The 26,473-nt window shown below is 42.8% G+C and overlaps 1 protein-coding gene across 3 annotated transcripts in view; it reads right to left on the minus strand.

Annotated features, from left to right (window-relative positions):
* Positions 1 to 337: 337 nt before the first annotated feature.
* The window catches only part of PRDM2 (PR/SET domain 2), a 233,677-nt gene continuing 207,541 nt past the window's right edge, over positions 338 to 26,473 (minus strand). For all 3 annotated transcript variants that reach the window (XM_068240457.1, XM_068240460.1, XM_068240458.1), the window contains one exon: positions 338 to 1,754. In XM_068240457.1, the coding sequence (XP_068096558.1) occupies positions 1,742 to 1,754 (13 nt within the window). In that variant the 3' untranslated portion in view covers positions 338 to 1,741. The remainder of the gene's footprint in view (positions 1,755 to 26,473) is intronic.

A 26,473-nucleotide genomic window follows, 5' to 3' on the forward strand; every position in this document is an offset into this window, starting at 1 on the left:
GCTGCAAGGGGCTGGAGGAAGCCCCGGGTAAGTAGATCTGGGGGTAGCATAGCATGCAGACTTTGCATTAAAGTCTATGTCCAGTCCTCATTGCAGTTCACAGTTATTATAAACGCATTAGAACAAAGACACTGCTATAATGTTACATTTTCTGCTTTGACATACAAAAAGGGGAAAACAATCTAGTCCAAATATTAAAAATGTAAACAATAATATATAATACCATTAGCCAACTCATCGATTAAACCTACTATGAAATTACAAAAATTTAAATTTCCAAGAGTTTTAAAAATAGACACAGGAGATCCAAACTTGGTTTAATAAAGTTTTTTTTTTTTATTGATTACAAGTATATAAAAAGGTATCACAATAGCCTCATCTATAAGGTTAAGTGCTTAAAACAGCATAAAAGTTTTTTTTTCTTTTTTCCATTTTTTTTCCATTTGAAACACATCTGACAACAGGGTTTCATGCCAGAAGAAAAATAGCCATAAACCACATAAGTAGTATACGTTTAAGTAAAATATATTTGTTGGTGTAGTAAGGTTTAAAAGCAGTGACCACCTCGACTGTATAACAAATTTGAAAACTTTCATCATTTCAGTAAAATGTGAAAGAACCGTTATCTCTCACTTTACCCAAAAAGAAAAAAAAAGCCGCAGGGCAAACTTTATTTCATAAGGTTAACATCCCCCAAAAATATAACTTTCACAAAAATCCAAATATTACAACCAATATGTCAAAACAATTTAAATAAATTTAAATATTTTATTTTTTTTTTCTTTATCTTACTACAAATGCTTTATACAACTCCGAACATAAATGTCCCAGCTAGAGAAATGTAACAAATGGGAATGATAGTTAAAGCAATAAAGTGGCACAGATTCACCAAACAAGTGTTTGAACTACAGCCTAGGAGGTAGATTACTTGTTTAACTGATAACAGAAGAGGGTATATAAAAATAAAAGTGTTGAATAAAATAAGGAATTACTGCTCTAAATAGTAGTGACCCACCCAAAAAAAGTGTCTCCATAGACAAAATCACTTACGGAAATCCTACAGTACAAAGAAAACGGTGTGCAATAAGTAATTTCTAAATTACAAGACATACATCTTTTATGCAAAGGCATTAAATGGCCTCAATTTTTTTTTTTAAATAAAAAAATGGATCTCTGGAAAAATGGTTTCAGTCACAAGACTACAGTAGCTCTTTGTGAGTATAAAAGTGTGAAATTGGTATTTGGTAAAAACAAATTAGTAGTAACAGTAATACGTTTTAAATACTATTTTCTCTGTGTTTGCTAGTGTTGGGAATCCAAAAAGTCCTTATGGTTTATTTTTAGGCTCCAGACGCGATTGAAGGAAACATGAAGTCGGCCTGATACTTTCATCAAAGTTTTGCAAACCCTGAATTACCAACTTTTTATTTTTTACATAAAACATTATTTGCCCCATAGAATAAAATATTAACAATTTCTTTGCTCCAAGAAATTTCACTCAAATTAAAAAGTAGAATACTCATAAAGAGGAGTATCTCAGTTCAGTGTTCATAGTCCTTTTGGAATGAGTGGCGTGACAGCTGAAGAAAATGCAATAAATATGTCAAAAAGCTGCAAGGATTGGTCGTCTTGTAAAAGTTGAAGTCTGCTTTTCATTTTCTTTTTACCATTGTAGTGCTTATTTTAGCATGATGATACAACAGTTATTCCATTGTTTAACCGGTCTTTGGAGGTTTGAATTTTAATATAGGCTCCTGTGGAAGAAAAAAAAAAAAGGTAAAATGATTGTTAGAGCCACACATCTAATTTTGATTGTTTCTTATTGCAATCCCTGTCAAACTGAAGCTTGATAAAAATGGATTCTATAACGTTTTGCTTTTTACCAGTTACCAACCGCAGGTACATGTATCTATGCCCCCTGCAAAACACTTCACGACCAGAGTTGTAGATGCTTTGTTTACCTCCCTGCTCTTGTGGCCAAAAAATAAATAAAAGAAAAAAAGAAAATGCAACATAACACACCATTACATAAAGTACATTTGAATACATAGATTTGTATTACATTTTAATCCCCTACATCTGTACCCTATAGTTACCAAAATAAAACGCTTGTAAAAAAAATATATATAATATTTAAAATACAAAGTAAATAAAAGTTACCTTACGGACATTTAATATGTATGTCATGTGGGTACATTACTGTTAATTTTGCAAATGCATATAATTATTGGCATAGTTTTGAAAATCACAAAACGGAAGAAAATACACCTTTATTTCCAGATAAATATCATCATACATTGTTCTAGGGACACAATTAAAACATTGTAATAACTGGGACAAAAGAGCAAATTAAACGTTGCAGTGCAGACTGTTCTGAAGAAGGGGACCCCTGATGGCCCCGAAACAATTAACTTAAGTGTTGACATATGACTGGAGAATAAAACATTTGCTCACTGAGAAGCTGGAGTGCTAACCAATCCTTTCTACCATTCAGTATTTTACATAGTGAACTAAAAAAAGAGCATTAATGCCCTGAACTAAAAAAAAAAATACAATTCTACAGTATTACCTTCATAAACCATAAGGTAATTGCATATGCTCACCACCACCTGTTCATTACACCAGTTAGAATGCATTACTTAGGCCTCGTTTCCATGATCGTGCTGCATGGAACGCAGGAGGCTGCAGCAACAACACGGTACTGCGTTGCTGCGCAATGTGATTTATAAAGAATGGAATCAAAGCAGAAGCAAGCAGAAATGCATGCAACCATGTGTTGTGATTCCACAGTGAATAACAACACATATAGGAATCACTACACATGTAGAAATTGCAGTCTATGCACTTTCAAATGTCTTTGCGGATCCCATCACTGCGTGTTGCTGAAAATGTGGCCGAAATCTAACAGGTGGAAACAAAGTTCTAATGACAGTTCGCAGAGCTGTACATTTTTGTGAGCCAGGTTTGTATCCAGTTAGATGTGGTGGTTAAGCCCACATACAAGCCCATAATTACACAGAATCATTAATCAGACTTACATAGAGCTGCTTCAGGGTATTTTCCCATCATCGGTGCATTTTTTTAATGCTTTCATGCACTAAGGGTGCTGCATTTCAGACAGAAGGTAACAATCGCGTTTTAAGGTGGTAACAATGGACTTTTAAATTATATGCATATATTAGTTGAATTCCCTAATGTTTTATTAATCTTCAAAAACATTTACAGCCATGTTGGCGCTTTATAAATACAACAAATAAATAAATAAATAAATCTAATGATTTGCTGAAAGACTGCAAAAAGGATTGGCCTTAAAGAGAACCTAAACTGAGAAGGATATGGATTTTTCCTTTTAAAATTATACCAGTTGCCTGACTGTCCTGCTGATCCTGTCTCCCCAATACTTTTAGCCACAGCCCCTCAACAAGCATGCAGATCAGGTGCTCTGACTGAAGTCAGACTGGATTAGCTGCATACTTGTTTCAGGTGTGATTTGGCCACTACTGCAGCCAAACAGATCAGCAGGACAGACAAGCAACTGGTATCGTTTAAAAGGAAACATCCATATCCTTCTCAGTTAAAGAATACCCGAACTGACATGTGACATGATGAGATAGACATGTGTTTGTACAGTGCCCAGCACACAAATAACTATGCTATGTTCCTTTTTTTCTTTCTCTCCCTGAAATGGTTAAATATCAGGTATGTAAGTGGATGACTCAGTCCTGACTCAGACAGGAAGTGACTACAGTGTGACCCTCACTGATAAGAAATTCCCCCTTTTTACCTCTTTCTTGCTCTCAGAAGCCATTTTCTGCTAGGAAAGTGTTTTATAGTTGGAATTTTTTATCAGTGAGGGTCACACTGTAGTCACTTCCTGTCTGAGTCAGGACTGAGTCAGCCACTTACATACCTGATATTTAACTCTTTCAGGCAGAGAAAGAAAAAAGGAACACGGCATAGTTATTTGTGTGCTAGGCACTGTACATACACATGTCTATTTCATCATGTCACATGTCAGTTCGGGTATCCTTTAAGGTTCCCTTTAAAAGAGTTCCAGTGGAAATGTTGAAAAAGACAACATCCGACATAGATCCTGGTAAGATCTGTGGGAATTTTGAATACAGAAATACTCAAACTGCAAGTTTTAGTGGTCTTTTCAAAATAGGGTGAGAAATCAGACACTCCAATCAAAGAATCAGACCAAAGAATAAGATATGCTATAAAGATATGTCAGGGCTGTGGAGTCGGTCCAAAAATCCACCGACTCAGACTCCTCAGTTTAGGATTCCACCGACTCCGACCCCTCTAATTTGCATATTACAATTTTGTTGATTAAAAGTATGTAACATGAAATTCGTCTCAACTGCCAACGCTTAGGAATTTTACAAGACAACTGAAGTGAGAAGGATATGTAGACTACTATATTTATTCCCTTTAGACTAAAACTAGTCCTTGGTAAGAGTACTTGTAAAAGGTACAAACCGGAACAAAGAGCATCTATCAGGCCCTAGGCAATGTAAGTGTGGGTACATGTAAGAATGATGTGCAGGTACTCTGCAGGGGAATGAGGAGATTGTAAACAGACAGCACCTCTGTGTTCAATGTGCACAGCATTCTCAGTGGATTCCCTGCAGCTCTGTGGGGAGTGCATAAGTAGAGTATAGTACTACTGTGTAACAAAGTAAACCTGAGACAGATGAAATCAAAGTTTTATACATACCTGGGGCTTCCTCCAGCCGCCTTCAGGATAATCAGTCCCTCGTTTTCCTCCTACACCACCTGGATCTTCTGCTATGAGTCCAGGTACTTGAGTCAGTCGGGCGTAGTGCGCATGCACACACTCCGCCGCCAGGAGCGTACTACACCTGTGCAGCACTATTGCGCAGGTGCAGAATGTTCCTGGCTGTGGGAGCGGCATGCGGCCGGACTGTGCTGACTGGCAGACGCTCCAGGTGGCGGAGGAGGGCAGCGAGGGACTGATTAGCCTGAAGGGGGCTGGAGGAAGCCCCAGGTATGTATAAAACTTTACTTTTCATCCGTCTCAGGTACCCTTTAATTTGTAGTCACCAAACCAAATTTTAACAACATATCAAATTATTTGATTTCATCAGCAAAGGGAGTGCATAAATTTGCATAAATCAGCATCAGTGCAGAATTATTTCCATCTCATTGACCATCTCTACTAGTGACACAGCTACACATCAGGCTTTATTCTTACAGCATAGATGTTATTCACCATATATAAGAGATTCCTGTGTACACATCATATATACAGTCACAATCAGATCTGTATATCGGACCTTAAAAATACGGGGACTGCTTTATTGAAGCAGCACAAGTAACTAATTTTGATTGGTTTATTTCATTTTTGTGGACTAAGCACAGCTATTACTGTATATATACTGTATATACAGTGGAGGAAATAATTATTTGCCCCTCACTGATTTTGTAAGTTTGTCCAATGACAAAGAAATGAAGTCTCAGAACAGTATCATTTCAATGGTAGGTTTATGTTAACAGTGGCAGATAGCACATCAAAAGGAAAATCGAAAAAATAACCTTAAATAAAAGATAGCAACCGATTTGCATTTCATTGAGTGAAATAAGTTTTTGAACCCCTACCAACCATTAAGAGTTCTGGCACCCACAGAGTGGTTAGACACTTCTACTCAATTAATCACCCTCATTAAGGACACCTGTCTTAACTAGTCACCTGTATAAAAGACACCTGTCCACAAAATCAATCAATCAAGCAGACTCCAAACTCTCCAACATGGGAAAGACCAAAGAGCTGTCCAAGGATGTCAGAGACAAAATTGTAGACCTGCACAAGGCTGGAATGGGCTACAAAACCATTAGCAAGAAGCTGGGAGAGAAGGTGACAACTGTTGGTGCGATTGTTCGAAAATGGAAGGAGCACAAAATGACCATCAATCGACCTCGCTCTGGGGCTCCACGCAAGATCTCACCTCGTGGGGTGTCAATGGTTCTGAGAAAGGTGAAAAAGCATCCTAGAACTACACGGGAGGAGTTAGTGAATGACTTCAAATTAGCACGGACCACAGACACCAAGAAAACCATTGGAAACACATTACACCGCAATGGATTAAAATCCTGCAGGGCTCGCAAGGTCCCCCTGCTCAAGAAGGCACATGTGCAGGCCCGTCTGAAGTTTGCCAATAAACACCTGAATGATTCTGTGAGTGACTGGGAGAAGGTGCTGTGGTCTGATGAGACCAAAATAGAGCTCTTTGGCATTAACTCAACTCGCTGTGTTTGGAGGAAGAAAAATGCTGCCTATGACCCCCAAAACACCGTCCCCACCATCAAGCATGGGGGTGGAAACATTTTGCTTTGGGGGTGTTTTTCTGCTAAGGGCACAGGACAACTTAATCGCATTAACGGGAAAATGGACGGAGCCATGTATCGTGAAATCCTGAACGACAACCTCCTTCCCTCTGCCAGGAAACTTAAAATGGGTCGTGAATGGGTGTTCCAGCACGACAATGACCCAAAACATACAGCAAAGGCAACAAAGGAGTGGCTCAAGAAGACGCACATTAAGGTCATGGAGTGGCCTAGTCAGTCTCTGGACCTTAGTCCAATAGAAAACCTATGGAGGGAGCTCAAGCTCAGAGTTGCACAGAGACAGCCTCGAAACCTTAGGGATTTAGAGATGATCTGCAAAGAGGAGTGGACCAACATTCCTCCTAAAATGTGTGCAAACTTGGTCATCAATTACAAGAAATGTTTGACCTCTGTGCTTGCAAACAAGGGTTTTTCCACTAAGTATTAAGTCTTTTATTGTTAGAGGGTTCAAAAACTTATTTCACTCAATGAAATGCAAATCAGTTGCTATCTTTTATTTAAAGGGGAACTGAAGAGAGAGGTATATGGAGGCTATCATGTTTATTTCCTTTTAATCAATACCAGTTGCCTGGCAGCCCTGCTGGTCTATTTCTCTGCAGTAGTATCTGATTAAAACCAGAAACAAGCATGCAGCTAGTCTTGTCAGATCAGACTTATAAGTCTGAACCACTGAAACACCTGATCTGCTGCATGCTTGTTTAGGGGCTATGGCTAATAGTATTAGAGGCAGAGGATCAGCAGTGCTGCCAGGCAACTGGTATTGTCTAAAAGGAAATAAACATGACAGCCTCCATATACCTCTCTCTTCAGTTCCCCTTTAAGGTTATTTTTTCCATTTTCCTTTTGATGTGCTATCTGCCACTGTTCAAATAAACCTACCATTGAAATGATACTGTTCTGAGACTTTTCATTTCTTTGTCATTGGACAAACTTACAAAATCAGTGAGGGGTTAAATAATTATTTCCTCCACTGTATACATTATTTTTAATGACTATTATCTGAGAAATAGAACATTTTATCATATTTTCTATTTTAATTACAGTTACAAATTCATTAGGAGTCGGTGCATTTTTTCCCGACTCTGACTCTAGGCACCCAAAATTGCCCAACTCCACGACTCCGACTCCACAGCCCTGAGATATGTCAGTGCAGCACAAACCTTTTTGTATTTTAATGCTATTGAAAATGTGTTCCTTGTATCAGTTTCTTAGCTAAGTATGAATCTCAAAAATTCTAAGCTAAGCACTTCTCTGTAAGGAAGGTGGCAACAATACCCTCTGGAGTATGAGCTACCTAAAAATCCTATTCCTCCTGGACTAGCAGTAGCCCAAAACAAGGGCTCTTATTACTAATTTTTAAACATCGAAACTAATACAATGATTTCAAACAGGACTTTACAATCCCATCAGACAGCTCGTGTTAGGAATGGACTGGATATGCGGATTGACTGTGTTCTGTATGGCTCAACAAACACCGTAAACAACTTGAAATTATATTTGCCAATAATTCTTGCAATGTATAGAGTTTGTTATGCAACAATAAGTGCAATTTCTTTTTAATAACTTTTTTGTTACTTCACTTTCATTAGTTAACTTGTGGTGTCTGAAGCTTTAGAAGACTAATGAAGAGTACAGTAGCACTTTGGGCTCATTTACAATCAGAAACCATAATCACAGAAGCATGCACTTTTTTCCCCTGCGTAGATGCCATTTTCATGTGCATTTGTGTTTCTCCCTATATTAAAAAGTGTGTGTATTCATGAATAATATACAGCATGCTGCAGTGCAGTGTTTAAGTAACACCGAAGAGCCGTCCCGCCTTCTTGATCCACCACCGTCACCCCCTAACCCCCCCCCCCCCAGTTTACCTGTTAATTTAAACAACTGGTCGACTATGCTTTCGGGGATCCTCGGAAGGCTTCAAAAGCACTCGTGTCTTCGACTGCTTCCAAAGATGGGTGGCTCCGTACTGCACATGCACAGCCACCTGTCTTCAGGAAGCACTGTGAGACACAAATGAAGCCTTTTGAGGACTCCCAGAGGTGGCAAATTTGAATGGTGGACAGTGGGGAACCGAGGACACAGAGAGAGGACCCGGAAAAGCTCTATGGGATCCAGAGCATTCCCTCTCCATATGGGAGTATCTGACTTTTTAACAAGACACTTGATTTGCTTTAAAAACTCCATGAAGTACAAAAAAAGTGTATGCATTAATGTTTAAGTGATAATGCTTTCTTATGGAAAAGTGCATGCATGTCCTTGCAACCAGGGCTGTGGAGTCGGTACAAAAATCCACCGACTCAGACTCCTCAGTTTAGGATTCCACTGGCTCAGACTCCTCGACTCCTCTAATTTGCATATTACAATCTTGTTGATTGAAAGTATGCAACATGAAATTTGTCTCTTAACTGCAAACGCTTAGGAATTTTAAAAGACTGAAGTGAGCAGGATATGTAGACTGCCATATTTATTCACTTTAGTCAGACTAAAACTAGTGCTCAGTAAGAGTACTTGTAAAAGGTACAGACCGTAAAAAAGAACATCTATCAGGCCCTAGGCAATGTAACTGAGTACATGTAAGAGTGATGTGCAGGTACTCTGCAGGTAAATGAGGAGATTCTTCCTCTATTACACATCAGAACATGGATCAGGCCCCTAGGCATTGTGACTGTGGGTACATGTAAGAGTGATGTGCAGGTTCCTCTATTACACATTCTTCATGCACAATCTGAACCAGGTTTATGGGTGAAAGACAACACCTCTGTGTTCAATGTGCACAACATTCTCAGTTGATTCCCTGCAGCTCTGTGGGGAGTGCATATGTAGAGTATAGTACTACTGTGTAAAAGTAAACCTGAGACAGATGAAATTAAAGTTTTATACATACTTAGGGCTTCCTCCAGCCCCCTTCTGGCTAATCAGTCCCTCACTGTCCTCCTCGCCACCTGAATCTTCTGCTACGGGTCCAGGTACTTGAGCCAGTCTGGCATAGTGTACATGCACACACTCCGCCGCCGGGAGTGTACTACACACGCGCAGCACAATTGCGCAGGTGCAGAATGCTCCTGGCTGTGGGAGCGGCACGCAGCTGGACTGCGCTGACTGGCTGAATTACCGGGACTCATAGCAGAAGATCCAGGTGGTGAAGGAGGACAGCAAGGGACTGATTGGCCTGAAGGGGGCTGCAGGAAGCCCCAGGTATGTATAAAACTTTAATTTTCATCCGTCTAAAAGGTAGCCTTTAATTCGTAGTCACCAAATCAAATTTTAACAACATATCAAATTATTTGATTTTATGATCAAAGTGTGCATACATTTGCATAAATCAGCATCAAAGCAGAATTATTTCCATCTCATTGACCATCTCTATTAGTAACACGGCTACACATCAGGCTTTATTCTTACAGCATAGATGTTATTTAGTATATATAAGAGATTCCTGTGTACACAACATATGTACAGTCACAATCAGATATGTGTATCTGACTTTAAAAATACAGGGACTGCTTTATTGAAGCAGCGCAAGTAACTTATTTTGATTGGTTTATTTCATTTTTGTGGACTAAGCAGAGCTATTACTGTATATATAAATTATTTATGATTATCTGAGAAATAGAACATTTTATCATATTTTCTATTTTAATTACAGTTTAAATTCATTAGGAGTCGGAGTATTTTTTCCCGACTCCGCCTCTAGGCACCCAAAATTGCTCCGACTCCACAGCCCTGCTTGCAACCCCCCCCCCCCCCCCCCAAAAAAAAAAAAAATCCTTAGCTAGAGAGTTTCCTAAAAAGTTTACATTGTTCAATGAATTTCTGTGTCAGTTTAAAATACATTTCTCAGAATTTAACATAAGGCAGTAGTTTTAAGCTCACATTTCAGCATTCTTGGGAAGAAAAAAAAAAATGAAATAATGGAATTCATAAGACTGTGAAGGTCTACTAATGGAATTTGAACAGAAGAAATTTAGCATCATTCTTAAAGGATACCACAACTGAAATGTGACATAATGAGATAGACATGTGTATGTACAGTGCCTAGCACACAGATAACTATGCTGTGTTCCTTTTTTTCTTTCTCTGCCTGAAAGAGTTAAATATCAGGTATGTAAGTGGCTGACTCAGTCCTGACTCAGACAGGAAGTGACTACAGTGTGACCCTCACTGATAAGAATTTCCCCTTTTTTACCTCTTTCTTGCTCTCAGAAGCCATTTTCTGCTAGGAAAGTGTTTTATAGTTGGAATTTCTTATCAGTGAGGGTCACACTGTAGTCACTTCCTGTCTGAGTCAGGACTGAGTCAGCCACTTACATACCTGATCTTTAACTCTTTCAGGCAGAGAAAGAAAAAAAGGAACACAGCATAGTTATCTGTGTGCTAGGCACTGTACATACACATGTCTATCTCATTATGTCACATTTCAGTTGTGGTATCCTTTAAGTGGAGGAGATTTTAAACAACTGCCAGCTTGCCCAGACCACCCCAACAAGTTCAGCCTCAGATCAGAATGCAAAAATGCTTGAAGTGGACCTGAACTGAAAATAAACTCAAGAGAAAATAAATTGTATGTGTAGAAGCAATGTATACAGAACTGTCCTGGTGGCTCATATTTTAATTTTAGTGGGTTAACCCCTTAAGCCGCATCTACACGCGTAGATGCGGCTCCGATCCTCCTTATCGATTGATCAGATCCGACAGGACGGATCTTGCTTCCGCCGATTCCCTGCTCGCTCCCCGCGAGGGGACAATGGCAGGGAATCGAGCGGAAGATAAGCGGCGCCGGCGGGGAATCGAATCGAGTGGGGCTCTCATGCCGCTCCTAATCTGGCCGCCGGAGCTGGCCGCAGCTGCGCAGTCCGCATTGCCCCGAGTGCGGCTGCGCAGCTCTAGGGCCAACCCCTCCGATCCACGCTACAGTGCGTGGTTCGGAGGGGTTGGCCCTAGAGCTGCACAGCCGCACTCGGGGCAATGCGGACTGCGCAGCCGCGGCCAGCTCCGGCGGCCATATTAGGAGCGGCATGAAAGCCGACCCGGCCTGTGGGGTCACGATCGGCACAGGGGGTGCTTTCAGGAAGGGGAGCTGGCGGAACTGCACGGAGGGCGCGGACGGTGTCCTCCGTGCATATAAACATTTTCCAGGTACTTGACTTTTGTAAGGATTTTGGCCTCGTAAGTCCTTTAAGGACTGCAGTCTTAAAACCCCTTAAAGGGATACTTAAGTCAAAAATAAAAAATGATTTTTACTCACCTGGGGAATCCCTCAGCCCCCTGAAGCTGTATGGTGCCCTTGCAGCCTCGCTCCGATCCTCCTGTCCCCGCCAGCGGCTACTTCCGGGTTCGGCGACAGCCGCTGACAGGCTGGGAACGCGAGTGATTCTCCGCGTTCCCAGCCGCTATATCACCCTCTATGTTGCTATAGCGTATAACATATGCCCCAGGTGAGTAAAAATCATTTTTTATTTTTGAATTAAGTATCCCTTTAAGGACCAGACACTTTTTTTTCCATTCAGACCACTGCAGCTTTAACGGTTTATTGCTCGGTCATTCAACCCACCACCTAAATTAATTTTACCTCCTTTTCTTGTCACTAATACAGATTTCTTTTGGTGCCATTTGATTGCTGCTGGGATTTTTAGTTTTTATTGTATTCATCAAAAAAGACATGAATTTTGTAAAAAAAAAAAAAAAAAAATTAACTTTCTGTGCTGACATTTTTCAAATAAAGTAACATTTCTAGATACAGGTTTGTCCCAATTTATTGTGCTACATGTCTTTGATAAAAAAAAATAATCCAATAAGTGTATATTTATTGGTTTGGGTAAAAGTTATAGCGTTTATGGTGCAAAAAGTGAATTTTCCCATTTTGAAGCATCTCTGACTTTTCTGAGCCTCTGTCATGTTTCATGAGGTGCTAGAATTCCAGGATAGTATAAATACACCCCAAATGACCCCATTTTGGAAAGAAGACATCTCAAAGAATTCACTAAGAGGCATGGTGAGTTCATAGAAGATTTTATTTTTTTGTCACAAGTTGGTATAAAATGACACTTTGTTACAAAAAAATAAATAAAATAAAAAAAGTTTCCATTTCTGCTAACTTGTGACAAAAAAATTAAATCTGCCACGGACTCACCATGCCCCTCTCTGAATACTTTGGGGTGTCTATTTGTGGGGTGTGTTTACTGTCCTGGTATTTTCAGGGGTGCTAAATTGTAAGCACCCCTGTAAAGCCTAAAGGTGCTCACAGGACTTTGGGCCTCTTAGCGCACCTAGGCTGCAAAAAAGTGCCACACGTGACAATTTTTTGATTGTTTTTACACACAATTGTCTATTTACAGAGATATTTCTCCCACGCAGCATGGGTATGTGTAAAAATACACCCCATAACACATTATACTATTTCTCCTGAATACGGCGATACCACATGTGACATTTTTTTGCAGCCTAGGTGCGCTAAGGGACCCAACGTCCTATGAGTACCTTTAGGATTTTACAGGTCATTTTGAGGCATTTGGTTTCCAGACTACTCCTCACGGTTTAGGGCCCCTAAAATGCCAGGGCAGTTTAGGAACCCCACAAGTGACCCCATTTTAGAAAGATAACACCCCAAGGTATTCCGTTAGGAGTATGGTTAGTTCATATAAGATTTTAATTTCTGTCACAAGTTAGCGGAAATTGATTTTTATTATTTTTTGTCACTAAATGTTATTTTCCACTAACTTGTGACAAAAAATAAAATCTTCTATGAACTCATCATACACCTAATGGAATACCTTGGGGTGTCTTCTATCTAAAATTGGGTCACTTGTGGGGTTCCTATATTGCCCTGGCATTTTAGGGGCCCAAAACCGTGAGGAGTAGTCTGGAAACCAAATGCCTCAAAATGAACGTTCAGGGGTATAAGCATCTGCAAATTTTGATGACAAGTGGTCTATGAGGGGCTGAATTTTGTGGAACCGGTCATAAGCCGGTGGCCTCTTAGATGACAGGTTGTATTGGCACTGAAGTGCAGGATGTTCTCAAATCGTAACCTGGTCATTGGCAGCAGAGAACATGGGCATGTGATGTATTAGGTGCGTAGACCAATAAGACCGCAATACATTCTTTTTGACTAGACCCATGTTAAGGAGAAGGCCCCAAAAAAATGTTACGTTTGGAAACCTAGAGTGGTTTCCACCGTAAAGGCTGGGCATGCTAGGATTGGTGGTTGCGCATTGTGTGGCATAATGGTTGGTCTCAGCCACAATTAAGTCGTAGAGACCAGCAATGATCAGAAGAAAAAAATATTCTGTCACGGCAGTGGGGCGGGTGAGAGTTTGGCTGGGTGATCAGAAGCCTGCAGGGGGGCAGATTAGGGCCTGATCTGAAGGGTAGGAGTGCTAGGGGGTGACAGGTGGTGATTGATGGGTGTCTTAGGGGGTGATTAGAGGGGGGGGGGGGGGAATAGATGCAAGCAATGCACTGGGAAGGTGATCAGGGGGGGTCTGAGGGCGATCTGAGGGTGTGAGCAGGTAATTGGGTACCCGCAAGGGGCAGGATTAGGATCTGATAAGGTAGCAGTGACAGGTGGTGACAGGGCGTGATTGATGGGTGATCAGTGGGTGATTAGAGGGGAGAACAGTTGTAAATAACGCACTGGGGAGGTGATCGGGGGGGACGGGTCTGAGCGTGATCTGAGGGTGTGGGCGGATGTTTGGGTGCCTGCGAGGGGCAGATTAGGGTCTGATCTGATGGGTAGCAGTGACAGGTGGTGAGAGGGGGTGATTGATGGGTGATCAGTGGGTGATTAGAGGGGAGAACAGTTGTAAATAACGCACTGGGGAGGTGATCGGGGGGGGGGGGCGGGTCTGAGCGTGATCTGAGGGTGTGGGCGGATGTTTGGGTGCCTGCGAGGGGCAGATTAGAGTCTGATCTGATGGGTAGCAGTGACAGGTGGTGAGAGGGGGTGATTGATGGGTGATCAGTGGGTGAGTACAGGGGAGAACAGATGTGAACAATGCACTTGGGAGGTGGTCTGAGGGCAGGCATGTGGGCGATCTGAGGTTGTGGGCGGCTGATCAGGAGCCCGCAAGGGGCAGGTTAGGGTCTGATCTGATGGGTGGCAGTGACAGGTGGCGACAGTGGGCGATTGATGGGTGATCAGTGGGTGAGTACAGGGGAGAATAGATGTATACAGTACAAGGGGGGGGGGTGATCAGGAGCCCCCAGGGGGCAGTTTAGGACCTAATCTAAACTATAGCGTTGACAGATAGTGACAGGGGGTGATTGATGGGTGATTGGGTGCAAACAGTGGTCTGAAGGGGTGATCAGGGGGGGTCTGAGGGGTGCTGTGTGCAATCAGAGGGCAGGATCAGTGTGTGTGTGTGACTATATGCATAGCTGCAACCTCCCCTGGTGGTCCTTCGATCACTGGGACCACCAGGGCCATTAGGCAGCCTGTATAATACACTTTGTATACATTAAAAAGTGTATTATAAGTTTTCCATGCGGCAGATGGGGGGTTAACAACCCCCGGCGCTGCTAATTGGCCGGCGGGTTGAAGTCGCGGGTGGGCGGAGCCTAACGTCGGCGGATGCATGCGCATCTATGCGCGCGATCCCCGGCTATTTAGTCCCCCAGGTGCAGCCGCCAATCGGCGTTAGGCGGTTCTGGGGTGCCACTTTGCCGCCGCCAATTGGTAGTTGGCGGTCGCCAAGTGGTTAAATTAACACATTGCACAACAACCGTATCTGTGTCATAAAAAGACAGATACACTTGGCCCAGACTGAGACCTGCATTTGCAATTAACTGCTACTCCAATGCCTGATAAAGCAGGGTCATACCTGCGAAACACGTTGCAAAGAACTTTGCAGTGTATCAATACATTTTCTATGTTTTAAATGTTAATACGTTTTTGTGTCTACTTGGAGGAGGTAAGCCCACCACTGCCTCCCCATGTATTAAAAGTTTTATCTACTATAAGAGTCCAGCCCTGATCTACAGAGAGTAAATTCTAATTCTTAGCTTAATCTCCCCACCTGCATCTACAGTGGTAACCAGGGCTGTGGAGTCGGAGTCGGGCAATTTTGGGTGCCTGGAGTCGGGAAAAAATGCACAGACTCCGACTCCTAATGAATTTGTAACTGTAATTAAAACTGTAATTAAAATACAAAATATGATAAAATGTTCTATTTCTCAGATAATATTCATTAAAAATAATGTATATATATATATATATATATATATATACAGTAATAGCTGTGCTTAGTCCACAAAAATGAAATAAACCAATCAAAATTAGTTACTTGTGCTGCTTCAATAAAGCAGTCCCCGTATTTTTAAGGTCAGATATACATATCTGATTGTGACTGTATATATGATGTGTACACAGGAATCTCTTATATATGTTACGGCCAGAACCCAAAGTTTGGCCACTTCTAGTTCAGGCCGGCCACTTCGGGTTCTGGCCGGCCAATGCGTGAAGTGGCCGCTGCGCTGCGGCCAATGTTAGAAATGGATTGATTCCTCTGAGGTTAATGTATGTTCTGGCCGCGGCGCAGCGGCCAAACGTATAACAACTTCGTTAATTTATTGCAATTCAAGCCGCCGGCTTTTTCTCTGCCTCTCTCTCTCCTCTTATGGGCAGCCGGCGGGGACATGCGTGTCCCCGAGAGTCGTTCGTGGCGCCAGGGCAGCAGAGCGGGGAGGCTGCAGACATCGCTTCTGCCAGCACCCGCTCTGCAAGAACGGCAGGATTCCCCTGCCGTGACGAACGACTCCGGGGGGACACGCGTGTCCCCGCCGGCTGCCTATAGAAGAGCGAGAGAGCCGGGGGGGGTGGGGGGGGGAGGAGAGAGAGGCGGGGGGAGAAGGAGAGAGAGGCAGAGAAAAAGCCGGCGGCTTGAATTGTTACATTGCCGCCGGCTGAATTGCAATAAATTAACGAAGTTGTTATACGTTTGGCCGCTGCGCTGCGGCCAGAAGATACATTAACCTCAGAGGAATCAATCCATTTCTAACATTGGCCGCAGCGCAGCGGCCACTTCGCGCATTGGCCGGCCAGAACCCGAAGTGGCCGGCCAGAACTAGAAGTGGCCAAACTTCGGGTTCTGGCCGTAACATATATACTAAATAACATCTATGCTGTAAGAATAAAGCCTGATGTGTAGCCGTGTCACTAATAGAGATGGTCAGCGAGATGGAAATAATTCTGCGTTGATGCTGATTTATGCAAATGTATGCACTCCCTTTGCTCATGAAATCAAATAATTTGATATGGTGTTAAAATTTGGTTTGGCGACTACAAATTAACCACTTCGCCATATCTGGACGCATATATCCGTCCAGATAGGCAGTGGTGCTGCAGCCGTGTGTTGCGCGCGATCGGGCGCGCGCCCGCGCGCGCCCCCGCTACCTCCCGCTGCCCCCCCGATCAGTGAATGGGAATATAATTCCCATTCACCGATCCAAGTCCCCGGCAGAAATACCGACGCTTTCTCATCAGAGAGCGTGGTATTTCTGCCCCCAGGAAACAACTTCTCTTCATTTTAGTTCCTAGATGCGACATCGTTCGCATCTAGGAACTTTTTGAATGTGGCCATCTTGTGGCCAAATAGTAAACTGCACCCACATACCTGTATTGAATAAAAAATACATTATTTTACATCTAAAATTGGCTATTTACCTCCCAAACTAAAATTACCCAAATACATTTTTGTATTAAAAAAAATAATAAAAAAAATTACAATTAAAAAAAAAAAAAACTACATAAATAGTTACCTAAGGGTCTGAACTTTTTAAATATACATGTCAAGAGAGTATCTTATTACATTTTTTAAAATTATAAGCTTGTAAATAGTGATCAACGCAAATTGAAAAAATGCACCTTTATTTCTAAATAAAATATCGGCGCCATAAATTGTGATAGGGACGTAATTTAAATGGTGTAATAAGCGGGACAAATGGGCACATAAAATGCATGGGTTTTAATTACTGTAGCATGTATTAATTTTAAACTATAATGGCTAAAAACTGAGAAATAATGTTTTTTTTCCATTTCTATCTTAATCTTCCTGTTAAAATGTATTTACAGTAAAGTGGCTCTTAGCAAAATGTACTACCTAAAGAAAGCCTAATTAGTGGCGGAAAAAACGAGATATAGATCAATTAATTTTGATAAGTAGCGATAAAGTTATTAGCGAATGAATGGGAGGTGAACATTGCTTGGATGCATAAGATTTTCGAAGCTGTAGGCTGAAGTGGTTAAAGGGTACCTGAGACGTATGAAAAGTAAAGTTTTATACATACCTGGGGCTTTCTCCAGCCCCCTTCAGGCCAATCAATTGCTTGCTGTCCTCCTCCACCACCTGGATCTTCTGCTAGGAGTCCTGGTGATTCAGCCAGTCAGCGCTGTCCGGCCGCATGCCGCTCCCACAGCCAGGTACATTCTGCACCTGCGCAATAGTGCTGCACAGGTGTAGTATGCTCCTGGCGGCGGAGTGTGTGCATGCGCACTACACCCGACTGGCTCAAGTACCTGGACTCATAGCAGAAGATCCAGGTGGTGGAGGACAACGAGGGACTGATTATCCTGAAGGCGGCTGGAGGAAGCCCCAGGTATGTATAAAACTTTAATTTTATCTGTCTCAGGTTTACTTTGTTACACAGTAGTACTATACTCTACATATGCACTCCCCACAGAGCTGCAGGGAATCCACTGAGAATGCTGTGCACATTGAACAGAGAGGTGTTGTCTGTCACCCATAAACCTGGTTCAGTTTGTGCATGAAGAATGTGTAATAGAGGAAGAATCTCCTCATTCCCCTGCAGAGTACCTGCACATCATTCTTACATGTACCCACACTTACATTGCCTAGGGCCTGATAGATGTTCTTTGTTCCGGTTTGTACCTTTTACAAGTACTCTTACCAAGGACTAGTTTTAGTCTAAAGGGAATAAATATAGTAGTCTACATATCCTTCTCACTTCAGTTGTCTTGTAAAATTCCTAAGCGTTGGCAGTTAAGAGATGAATTTCATGTTACATACTTTAATCAACAAAATTGTAATATGCAAATTAGAGGAGTCGGAGTCGAGGAGTCGGAGGAATCCTAAACTAAGGAGTCGGAGTCGGTGGATTTTTGGACCGACTCCACAGCCCTGGTGGTAACACTTGCTTGTGAGTATAAAGATACTTACTCTATCATCAATTCATCCTTACCAGTACATACTACACTATATCGGGCTCTCTGTGTCATTCTTTGTGTGTCAAAATACCTGGTTCATTCAGCTCCTAACAAAAATAACTAGCTTTGGAGCGTCAGAGCATGCATTATCAGAATTGTTTGCACAAATCGATAAAATTCTTTCCATTTCTGCTTTTCAAGAGTGCCCCAGCTGCATTTGACTGCCTCATTTACATACTGAACAAACGTGGATGAAAACACCTTAAGGTGTAGCTGAAGGTCAAACAAAACTATAGACACTCCTGACATTTTTTTCTCCCTCAACTTCATTAAGGGAAGTTCTAGTTTGCTAAAAATGTTTAGTGATAAAGATCTAATAATTTGGGCAAAGCATAAGATGCTCTCTTACATTGTTAAGGAGGGTAGACCGATTATGTTTGATGAGCTGTAGAGTACCACATTCACTTCCTAGCAAAATGTTTTTCAGACATTTGCAATTGAGACATGCCTTCCAAGCCCAATTGTCCTTGGGCACATTTACAATGGAATGTTATGAATTCAAAAAATAAAAACTGCTCTTGGCCAAAAGTAGGATAGAAGATCAACAGGTGCAAACAGAATAATAAGCTGGATGACATCTATTCAGTGATGATATCCTTAAAAGATCAATTAATTCAAGCAGAAGTTTTTTCTTAGGATTTATTACACTCCCCTCTGTATTCTCTGAATGCATGTCACTAAAAACAAGGGGTAGGATCATATTTTCATATCCTATGGGGATGCCCAGCGAGCCAAGTATTCTGGTGTCAAACACTACAAGTTATTAATGATGTCTCAGGAAAGGAGTTTCAGCTCTCACTAAAATGCCTACTCTTGGGTTAGGTAGAACCTATAACACTTAAAGGGAACCCGAGGTGCGAGTTATAATGGAGACTGCCATATTTATTTCATTTTAAACAATATCAGTTGCCTGGCAGTCCTCCTGATCCTGTGTCTCTAATACTTTTAGCCATAGATCCTGAGCAAGCATATGCAGATGAGGTACTCTGACTCAGCTGACCCAGGTTTTACTGGATTAGCCATATGCTTGTTCCAAAGTTTTGACTCAGACACTACATATGCTAGAAGATCAACAGGACTTCTAGGCAACTGGCATTCTTTACAAGGAAATCAGTATGGCAGCCTACATATCACTCACACCTCAGGTTCCCTTTAAAGTGGGCGTTAAACTCTTATGCAAATACTTGGCATGCTATCCAAGGCACAAAATGTTTTTTTTTTTAAAAAACGTCTGCCTCCTTGCTCTCTTCTAAAACTGCATGTACAGTCAGTAGTACCACAGGCACACACACACACACACACACACACACACACACACACACACACACACACACACACACACACACACACACACACACACACACACACACACACACACACACACACACACACACACACACACACACACACACACACACACACACACACACACACACACACACACACACACACACACACACACACTTTGATAAACCACCATGAATAAAACAGGGGGATGGGCTAGCAGATACACCAGGCAATTAGGTAAGACTTTGGGCAATAAGTGGGCTGGAAGTGTGTGTGTGTGTGGGGGGGGGGGGGGGAGATGGTCAGATGAACTACCCAACTTTGGCCTTTTTCTCTCTCTTTTTTTTTTTTTTTTTAATTATTTTGTGCTTTTTCTTGATTTCTTGATTAACAACCATGTTGTTACATGACTGTAAGATGAACCATCTCTGATTGGTGCAATGGTATTGTGTGCTTCATAATGATGGAGTGTAGAATGTAATGACACCAATGTGAAATATAATGCTAAATGTCGGGTAGACGTAACATAGTCGTATGTAGCTCAAAAACAATATCTGTAACTGTTAACATTGGATGAAGTTGGACATGATTTACCTGCACCAGGTATATTGTTTTGTTTTCTTAACAAAAATAATAGATTTGTTAAAAATGCTTTGAAGTATAAAAAAAATGAACTATGCCTTTGCAAGGTTACTGTAAAAAGTGCTTGCAAAGGTTTAGAACTAGTGTGTGTGTATGTGTTAAAAGTTTAGACATCTTTGTCTGCTGATGCTTATCATACTAGATCTAAGTGCAAAAGAATATTGAAAGAAAAGCTGCACAAATAAGAGCTATAAGGGAAGTCTACCAGAAGGAAACATTGGTTATGCACAATTAATATTAGGGCAAGATTTAAGTTTGCTTGCAAACATCTAGGGAAATGCTAATATTTCTGGAACAATGTGTTTTGTATAGACAAAGAAAATATAGTTATTTGGCCACCTGATATCTGCTAAGAAAACCAAAGATAGCATTTCAATAAAAGGACCTGATACCAACTGTAAAGCATGCTAGTGAAAATGTTATGGTTTGAAGCTGCACTGCAGCATCAGGGCCTAACCAGCTCATTATCATCATAGACTCCAACAAATGTCTATAGGCCTGTTTCCACTAAAGCAGAGGTGCCCAGACTTTTTCGGCCTGTGTGCTACTTTCAAAAATTAGCAAGTCAAAATGACCTACCTATGTACAATTTTAGGACCACATTTGTATATACAGAATGGAAAAGGTAGTGGGGTCGGGATTTACCATAAAGTCCTTCGTGATCTACCGGTAGATCGCGATCTACCTAATGGGCAGCCCTGCACTAAAGTGTCCATTGTATGGGAAACTATGGATGATGCAGAAATCTGCAAATCGCGTTTAGTGGAAACAGGCCCATAGGCTTTCATTGGAGTCAGTTTTTCTGCATCCAGAATCCCCGTGTAGTTGAAACAGGTGCTAAATAGCCACATCCAGAAATCTGGATGCAGAACTAGTGGAAATTGGCCCTATACTATGATTAGTACCACATGATGAATGAGGCTAATGTAAAAACATCTGTCAGAAAATAACTCTTAATCTAGGGTGGGGAGCTTACAAGAAGGCAAAGATGACCTTCCAGAAAATCCACCCAAGAACGACTGAAAATAAATGAAAAAAAAAAAAAAAACTGAATGGTCAAAACCCAGATCTAAATCACATCAAAGTGCTACAGGGTTATTTGAAAGATGCAAGAAATCCCTCAAACATCCCATTGCTAAAATTCTGCCTAGAAAACTGGGGAAAGATTTCTCTAGCAAATGTCAGAGACTGATAGGCAATTAAGAAATGTTAACATGAGGTAGTTTCTGCCAAAAGGTGCAATACCAGGTATTACAGCTAAGGGTTTACATATGTTTCCTACATGAATGGATGGGCATATCTTATTTTATGCTGAAATAATTACTGTAATATTTTTATGTGCCATCTTTTTTGGACTATTTTCTCCCCCAAAAGCATCTCTGGAAACCCACAAGGCTGTCACAGCACAGGTCTCCACTCACCAGCCCTTCTGCAAACACTTCATGCCATCTGCCGCTGTCTGCATTGCTGGGGGAATCGGGAAGTACGTGGCATCAGATTTAGCTGCCATACTGTGCAGTACTCGGAGGGTTGAGGTCGTTGCAGCACAGGGCTCCACTCACCACCCCTTCTCCAAGCACTTTCCAGACACCCGCTATCATGTTGCCAGATGCCGCTGTCTACAAAGAGAGAGACTGGCCGAGAGATCGGTAAAGCATGAGTTATCAGTTTGCGCTGCCATACCCTCCGCCAGTACTCAGAGGCTGCCGTACTTCCTGGTTTTGGATGCCATCTGCGTGACCTGATGGCGCACGTTGGCCACTGAGGTCATGCAGTAAGAGGGCGTCAGTAATCAAGAAGAACGGTGCCCTCCGAGTACTTGCGGAGGGTATGGCAGTGCAAACTGATAACACATGCTTCCGGATCTCCCTCCCAGTCTCTCTCTCTGCAGTCAGACAGCGGTATTTGGCGGCACAATAGCAGATGTCTGGAAAGTGCTTAGAGAAGGGGTGGTGAGTGTAGCCCTGTGCTGCCCTCTGAGCACTGCATGGTATGGCAGCAAAAGCTGTTACCACATGCTTCCCAATCCCCCAGCAATCTGAACAGTGGCGGATAGCATGATGTGTTTGCAAAAGGGCTGGTGAGTGGAGTCCTGTGCTTTGAATGCAAGAAAGAGGGCGGCAGCAGTAGTGCAGAAGGGAGATGGAGGAGAGGAGCACGCTGATTAGATCAAGTGAGCGTTTCCCTGCAGTTGTAGTGTAGTTTAATGTAGCTGATGGGAGGGGGTGCAGCAGGGATTAGTGTAGCGAGTAGTGACTTGTAAAGTAGCTGGGGAGTGCAGAAGGGTTAGTGTAGCGAAGTGTAATGTACCGTATTTTTCGGACTATAAGACGCTCCGGACTATAAGACGCACCTAGGTTTAGAGGGCAAAAACCCAGGAAAAAATATATATACTAAACCTGGTGCGCCTATGGTGCAGGGGTGTCTAATAGATGTTCTCCCCCCAATCTCCTCCTGTAACCCCCATGGTGTCCTCCTCTTGTCCCTCTTTGTGTTCTCCTCCTGTCCTCTGTGTCCTCTCCTCTCTCCCTTTGTGTCTGCCTCCAGTTACCCTGAGTTTGTCACCTTTCCTTCTCTGTGTCTGGCTCCTGTCCCCCTGTGTCTGTCACCTGTCTGCCTCCTGTCCCCCTGTGTCTGTCAACTGTACCTCTCTAAGTCTGCCTACTGTCCCCCTGTGGCTGACATCTGTCTACCTCCTATGCCTGCCTCCTGTCCATCTGTGTTTGCCCCCTGTGCCTGCCTCCTGTCCATCTGTGTTTGCCCCCTGTGCCTGCCTCCTGTCCATCTGTGTTTGCTCCCTGTCACCCTGTGCCTGCCCCCTGTCCACCTGAGCCTGCCACCTGTCCGGGTTTTCCCCCTGTCCACCTGAGCCTGCCACCTGTCCACCTTTGTTTGCCCACTGCCCATCCTGTGTCTGCCTCCAATCCCCTTCTTTGTCTGGCTCCAGGTGGCCCCTCTTTGTGTTTTGCTCCCATGCCCCTGTGTCCTGCCATCAGCCTGTAGGAAGGAATCAGCGGCAGCCGCTATCACTCACCTAATCCAAAGAGTGCCTGCGGCGATCAGCTGCTGTTCCCTCCTTGCCGCTGGTCTTCTCCGGGTCCCCGATGTCCTCCTCGCCCCCGCACTGCAAAAAAGAAATCAGCGGTGGTAGCCGCAGGCATCACTCACCTCATCCGGCGGCGATCGGCTGCTGTTCCCTCCTTGCCGCTGGTCTTCTCCGGGTCCCCGATGTCCTCCTCGCCCCCGCACTGCAAAAAATAAATCAGCGGTGGTAGCCGCAGGCATCACTCATTTCCTCAAACGGCGATCGGCTGCTTCTGCCTCTTTCACTCCTTGTCCTTAGCGGCTGGTCGCGTCTGACCAGGAAGTGCTGCCGCTAAGGAGAAGGAGTGAAAGAGGCAGAAGCAGCCGATCGCCGCTGGATGAAATGAGTGATGCCTGCGGCTAACGCCGCTGATTTCTTTTTGCAGTGCGGGGGCGAGGAGGACATCGGGGACCCGGAGAAGTCCAGCGGCAAGGAGGGAACATCAGCCGATCGCCGCCGGATGAGGTGAGTGATGCCTGCAGCTACCGCCAATGATTTCTTATTGCAGTGCGGGGGCGAGGAGGACATCGGGGACCCGGAGAAGACCAGCGGCAAGGAGGGAACAGCAGCTGATCGCCGCAGGCACTCTTTGGATTAGGTGAGTGATAGCGGCTGCCGCTGATTCCTTCCTACAGGCTGACGGCAGGACACAGTGAATACAGGGAATCCCCGAGGTTGCGGCGGGTCGGCGGTTCCTCTCGGCGGGTGATCTGTAGGTCGGGGATTCCCTGTATTCGGACTATAAGACGCAGGGACTTTTTCTTCCAACTTTTGGGGGAGAAAAAGTGCGTCTTATAGTCCGGAAAATACGGTACCTGAAGGGGGGGGGCAGCAGGGGTTTGTGTGGTGTAGTGTTGTGCAGTGTAGGTAGGGCGGGTGCAGCAGGGCTTCGTGTAGCTTGGCAGTGTAGCTTAGAGACACCTTGGGGGAAAAGGTCTACAAGACGCTCATGACCCATAGATGTACCAGATTTAGTATTTTTATTTTTTCCTGATTTTTGTCCTCTAAACCTAGGTGCGTCTTATAGTCTAGAGCAGTGTTTCTCAACATTTTTTTGGTATGTACCCCTTTTAAAACCCTGTACTCACCAAGTACCCCCTAGCATAGTAAACAATATCGCAAGTACCCCTTGACAACTACATGTTTAATCGTAGTACATTATAATTGGTTCTAAACAATTTCTAAAACTCTAAATTTGTTATTCTTGGTGAAGTATATAAAGCCCGAGTACCCCCTGAAACCATCAGAAGTACCCCCTGGGGTACGCGAACCACACGTTGAGAAACTATGGTCTAGAGTGTATTATAGTCCGAAAAATGTGCTAAGTATTATTGTTTCATTACATCCGCTGTGTATTTATGTATAGTGTGAATGAAATAAAAAGACAAAAATTACTTACGGTAATGTCTTTTCCAGAAGACGAAAGGACAGCAACCCTGAGACTTGTCTCCCTCCAGCATTCAATGGACAGGAAGCTAGATAAAACATTTGCATATTAGATTAGATAGGGATTAGATAGGTATATACACATGGTTTCCCCTTACCCCATCAGTTGTAAAAAAAAGACTCCACACAGAATGATGCTTCAAAATAAATTTTAATAGGAAATATCCGGGTGGGTAGTAAGGGTGCTGTCCTTTCGTCTTCTGGAAAAGACATTACCGTAAGTAATTTTTGTCTTTCCCAGGACGTCTCAGGACAGCAACCCTGAGATGATAGACAAGAACAAACTAGGGGGGGACAACAGCTTGCAACACTTTTCTGCCAAAACATAAATCAGAATTTGACAATACATCTAATTTATAATGTTTGACAAACGTATTGTGACTCGACCAGGTGGCTGCTTTACAAATTTGCTCAATAGTAGCTCCTGCCCTCTCTGCCCAAGAAGTAGAGACTGCTCTGGTTGAATGTGCCTTGATTGCTGACACCAGCTGCCTTCCTTGATGAACGTAGGCTAAAGCAATGGCTTGTTTAATCCATCTGGCAATAGTTGGTCTCGAAGCTTGTTTGCCTTTGAATTTTCCTGCAAATAGCACCAGGAGAGCATTAGATTTTCTCCATGATTTGGAACGTTGAAGGTACTCGATCATACATCTTCTCACATCTAAACAATGCAACTTGCTCTCTTTTTGATTAGATGGGTTATTACAGAAAGATGGTAGAAAAATCTCCTGGGATCTGTGAAACTTGGAGGATACTTTCGGCAGAAAGGATATATCTAGACGCAGAGTAATTCTGTCCTCACCGATGATGCAATAAGGTTCATTTATTGAAAGAGCCTGGAGTTCCCCTATTCTTCTGGCAGTTGTTATTGCCAGCAAAAAAGCAGTCTTTAGGGTTAACAATTTTTCAGATATTTCTGCAATTGGCTCAAAAGGTGGTTCACATAAGGCCTGTAGTACTGTATTTAGATCCCAGGAAGGGATTTTTGACTGAACGATTGGTCGAAGTCTTTTTGCTGCTTTAAAAAACCGGACTACATACTCGTCCTCAGCTAACCTTCTCTCCAGGAAGACACTTAAAGCCGATACCTGTACCTTTAAAGTGCTGATGCTAAGGCTTTTCTCAAATCCACACTGTAAGAATTCTAATACAGAATTTGAATGTGTCAAGTCCCTTTCGTTCTTCAAGCACCATGAATTATACGTTTTCCATGCCTTCTGATATATTTGGCGTGTAACCTTCTTTCTGCTCTGAATGAGTGTTTCCGATAATTTATTAGAGAACCCTTTGCCCTTTAGTATTTTCCATTCAGGCTCCATGCCGAAAGCCGAAGCAGACTCAGGTTGGGATGAAGCGCTGGGCCCTGTGTCAGAAGATCCTGACGACCTGGAAGAATCAGATAATCTGTAGCTAAACGTTTT

Source organism: Hyperolius riggenbachi, chromosome 6, assembly GCF_040937935.1.
Source record: "Hyperolius riggenbachi isolate aHypRig1 chromosome 6, aHypRig1.pri, whole genome shotgun sequence".
Lineage (NCBI taxonomy): Eukaryota > Metazoa > Chordata > Amphibia > Anura > Hyperoliidae > Hyperolius > Hyperolius riggenbachi.